At 35.8% G+C, this 5,146-nt stretch overlaps 1 protein-coding gene across 1 annotated transcript; it reads right to left on the bottom strand.

Moving 5' to 3' along the window:
- Positions 1-471: 471 nt before the first annotated feature.
- On the bottom strand, positions 472-1,633 carry LOC125936337 (ADP-ribosylation factor-like protein 5A). Its single transcript, XM_049650368.1, has one exon. The coding sequence runs from the start codon at positions 1,556-1,558 to the stop codon at positions 1,130-1,132; it is 429 nt and encodes a 142-aa protein (XP_049506325.1). The 5' UTR covers positions 1,559-1,633; the 3' UTR covers positions 472-1,129.
- Positions 1,634-5,146: the final 3,513 nt, after the last annotated feature.

The following is a 5,146-nucleotide window of genomic DNA, read 5'->3' as shown; positions in this document are numbered from 1 at the left end:
CTATCCCAACTCCAGAAATAAGAAATTTTCAAATTAAGAAATAACCTTTGTTGCTTAGAAAATAAGTACTTTTTATCTCAAACTCACTCTAACTGCTTGTATAATTCAATACCTAAGAAGACTCTAGGTAAATTATTTTATAATATTTATAGGATGATACTTCTTTGGGTAGGCATATTTTACACAATAGCTTCCAATTAATGCGGGAAAAAAATCACTTGATAATTTTAATCATAATTAATGATTAATGGATTAACAATTTTCTCAGTAATTTAGATGGCATAGATCCAACAAAGGGAACAAGAATTGCTCAATGTGAAATTCTGTCCATTCCTAACACTAAGCTGAAAGTTTGCAGATACTCCACTCAGATTACATGTTTTCATGTATGTAATTTGATCAACAAAAAAATAGGTACAAAATGTCGAGCTCTCTCCTTTTCTTTCTTTTTCATTCGCTTTTTTTTTTTTTTAAGAGCAGCTCAATAATTTTGTGGGTTGGTTAGTACAATACAGAGTACACAGGGGAAAGCACAAAATGGCACTTAACACCACTGCCAGTACTCATCTCATTATGGTTATAACTAAGGATAGTATTACCTTTTGTGTTATTTGCTTTTCTTTGGAACATAAATCAAAGCCATAAACTTGAACTTGAAGTATATACACATTAGATATACAACCTTATGTAAAATACTTTTCATAAGTAACCTTACATTTTAAAATATTGGAAACTGAATATGTGCTGATTTGTAGTCTGACTTAATGGAACAAGAAGAGAACAACATTCAACTAGGGAGGCTTATACTGACAATAAAGCACTTAAAGTTAAAAATGTCTCCTTCTCCCTTTGTACTTACCAGAGGCTACACAATGTCCTGAGAGGATTCATTACGAGAAAAATGGCAATCACAGCCTTAAAGACCTTGCTTTGGAAGGGACTAATGAGAAAGCAGATTGGAAAGTGAGACTTCATCTTTGTTTTCAAATGAGTGGTCTTAATTTTTCTTCTTATAGAAAAAGTTTAAATCAGTTTATTATAAATATATCTAAACCATTAATTTTTGCAGCTTTCAGATAAAGTCCAGCACTTGGTTTATACAAAGTCTATGAGAAGAGGTCAGTAGAAATCATCTAATCTTAAATCGTGACATCATCCATTCAAGTCCTTGGCATAATCCCTCTCCAGTAAGAGCATAGCATGCTTGGATATGCCACTGGTGATCTTTAATAGAAGTTAATTTCAAAAACTGGGAGATTTCTGCTACAGTCATGCATTCTTTAACATCTTGTTTACTAGCAAAAATCAGCAATCCAGCTTTCCTTAGGTCCTCATGGGCTAACATTTTATACAGTTCTTCTCTAGTTACAGAAATTCTTTCTCTGTCTGTACCGTCCACAACAACAATTACAAACTCTGTGTTAGTATAGTATGTGTTCCAGGAAGAACGAAGAGATTCTTGTCCACCAATATCCCACATTAAGAAACACGTATGATTAATCACTATTTCTTCTACATTACTTCCAATTGTAGGTGATGCATGTACAACTTCATTCATAGAAAATTGGTAAAGGACGGTAGTTTTCCCTGCATTATCCAGCCCAACAATGATAACTTTGTGCCCCTGGTGATCGAACAGTCTCCATTTCCTGGTGAAGAAAATTCCCCTTCTTGGGCAGCGGAACCGCCTCCAGCCACCCGAGCGCCTGCCCTCCCCTGGCTCAGGCTGAAGGGGAGGAGAAAGAGGCACCGGTGCCTCCGCCTCTGCTGCTGCTGCTTCTGCGCTGGCCGCCAGCTCAAAATGGCACTTAACACCACTGCCAGTACTCATCTCATTATGGTTATAACTAAGGATAGTATTATCCTTCCTGGGAACTGGAGGGAGGCTGAAGCCCAAGCCGCCCTGCCGCCCTGCCCTGCCCTGCCCTGTGCGTGTGCGAGAACCCCGCAGCTGCTACCGCAGCACTCGCCTGGCTCGCGGACATCGCCGCCGCGTTGTCTCAGTACAGTTTTGTTAAAGCCAGTATTTTACAGAGATTATTTTATTGAAAACAATTGCAAATAAGATGAATTTCTGAATTATTGTCAAAGAACTGCTAAGGGAAATAATCAATTTTTAGATTTAAAAATAAACAATGTACTCTACATATTCTGATCAAATATTGGAAAGGGTCAGTAAATACTATAAGTAATTCAACTTCATCATACAAATAATGGTCACTTATATCGCAATTTCACTATCCTTAAAGTAATGATATAGCTCTATTCAACGTTACAAAGAGTATTAGGCTCCATGGATGTTATCCCCACACATGCATATATGCAAATCTAGGACTGATATTGACTGTTTAATGCTACAAAATGTTCCTCGTATGTGCAACTGCTGTAAATACTGAATTAAATTAGGAGTACTTCCAGGACCACAAACTGAAACATAAAAAGGCTAATTTGTCTTTGCTCTTTCCAAAGAACTTCACCACTCAAATCTTCCTTGTAGTTGGAAGGAGTATCATCCCAGACACACTGGCACCAGTCACACCCTAATGCCATCAGGCCATGGTTGCCATAGGACACACAGCTCCAGTGGAGAAGCATTCTCTGGAGCCTGAGGATGTTGCTCATGATCGTGGGCACTGAAACACAAAGTGTACCCTCCCAGTACTGAGGGCCAGATTCCAAGGTATAGGCTCCATGTGTCTTTTAAACAACTTGACGTCTTTTTTTGTTTGCGATATACAGACCCTTCTAAATAAAATACAGGATCCATCTTATCTAAGCCTACGTGGCACTGCATTTGATTATTCTTTATTTTTTCCCATTTTATGGCCCTTGAAGACAGAGCAGGGATACAGAACTTCAGTTAACTAGGCTGTGAGGAAATGATTGAGCTACATTTTCCTATAATACTACAACATAATATTCAAAATATTAAATACTAAAAATTCAAATTTAATAGGAAAAATACATAAGTTGCTAGAGAAGTTATCTCAACCAATTTATTCATGCTCTTTAAGTTTAACCTTTCATTTTAACTTACTGCTACCTGTAAATTTACCCCAAATGGTAAAGTGCTCATTTGTGCTACTCAGAAAATATTCTCCAGCTCCTAGCAGGAGCAAAGGGCTAAGTGTCCATTCTGTGGCTAATATGTTCTGCATGGAAGTAATTTAACTACACACTTGAGATCCTACAGGTCTTTATCCCCAGCACAGCAGATGGCAGTGATCCAAGTAATGTATGTTTCATCAGCAAAGGTACATTATTGACTGACAATAAGAACACCTTCACTGATTTACAGTGGAAGTGTAGAGCCAACAAGAAATAAACTCTTCATCCCAGTCTCTCTCTCACACCCCTCTTTCTCATCACTACCGTATGGTGATTTCATTGTGTATAATTAATACTAGTTTTATATATCAGGATATCATTTAATCGATTTTTTCTTGATATAAAATAAATGTTAATCAGCAAGGAGGAGTTGATATGTATACAACAGAATTTAACATTTTTTAACACTGTTCAAAGGAATGGTTCCTCAAAAAAAAAAAAAAGTACAACAAAGTGGTACATGGATTAACAGAATCATAGGAAAATAACAAAAGCAGTGCCTTTGTTGGTAATAGAGTATACAATAAATATTTTTGATATTTTCTGTAAAGATATATTTCATATTTTATCACATCAAATCCTCTACTCCCTTTCTTAAGAAAATTTGTGAAAAGAAAAAGAAATCAACAAAATTTATAGCTGAAAAACTAAAGATCTCTAAGTGAAACAAAAAATATTTTAGCTAATGTCTGATTTTCTTGCTTTAAAGAAACTGAAAAACATATACAATGGGATTTTACCAATGTCTAAATTTATATATTAATCAGAAATATGCATTAAATATACTAATTTAGTTGGTTGTAAGCCATTACTAGGAAAGAAATATAGTTAAGAGAAATTTGTTTAAACATACTGAGGCCACAATAGTCCTATTAAAAAATATGGTCACTTAAAAAAAATAAAAGTTGGTATTCTGTTTAAGAATTGTGTTGAGGGGCGCCTGGGTGACTCAGTTGATTAAGCGTCCATCTCCGGCTCAGGTCATGAACTCATGGTATGAGTTTGAGCCCTGCATCGGGCTCTATGCTTCGGATTCGGTGTCTCCCTCTCTCTCTCTCTTTCTGCTCCTCCCCGGCTCACGCTCTCTCTCTCTCTCAAAAATAAACATTAATAAAAAAAAAATTTAATTGAGTTGAAAAAAAATCTATCTCCTTTCTATATGGATGAAAAACATAAATTCAAGAGAATCTAATTTCCTCTTATTAATAAATTGGTATAAAAAGAAAGTCAACATAATATTTCATGGTATAAAAAGAAAGTCAACAAAACCAGTTACTGGTTTCAGGAGTAGAGTTTAGTGATTCATTACCTACATATAACACCCAGTGCTCACCCCAATAAGTGCCCTCCTTAATGCCCATGCCCCCATCTATCTCCCCCTCTAGCAATCCTCAGCTTATGTTTCCTTCCCTTCCCCTATGTTCATCTGTTTTCTTAAATTCCACGTATGAGTGAAAATATACGGTATTTTTCTTTCTCTGACTTATTTTTCTTAGCATAATTACACTCTAGTTCCATCCAGGTTGTTGCAAATGGCAAGATTTCATTCTTTTGATGGCTGAGTAGTATTCATTGTATATATATACCACATCTTTATCCATTCATCAGTTGGTTGACATTTGTGCTCTTTCCATAACTTGGCTATTATTGATAGTTATCTTACTACTCTCTTTCTATGTAGCGATCGTGCACAAAATAGTGCTAACTGGATTCCCGGTAAATCTGTGGTGAATTCTAAGAGATTCTTACCATAGCCATAAGAAAGTCTCAAATTGTAGTTGAAGAAACAATTATGAATTTTATTTTTTAAGGCTCCAGAATTCCTCGACAAAATTATTTGCAAGAGAAGCTAATCTTTACTGAGTGTTAAACCTCACCAGTCCTTCGTGTTCAGTGTATTCTAAAGTCATGACTTTATTCATCCACATACTTTCTTTACAGAGCAGAAGACACTAAAAAAAAGATAAATCATTTTATTTCTGTAGGAAGAAACTGATATGAAACAAGTTGCATTATTTATTACCTAGTCATGGTAACT

The sequence above is a fragment of the Panthera uncia genome (genome assembly GCF_023721935.1).
Source record: "Panthera uncia isolate 11264 chromosome A3 unlocalized genomic scaffold, Puncia_PCG_1.0 HiC_scaffold_11, whole genome shotgun sequence".
Classification (NCBI taxonomy): domain Eukaryota; kingdom Metazoa; phylum Chordata; class Mammalia; order Carnivora; family Felidae; genus Panthera; species Panthera uncia.
This window is presented reverse-complemented; position numbering and strand designations above follow the sequence as displayed.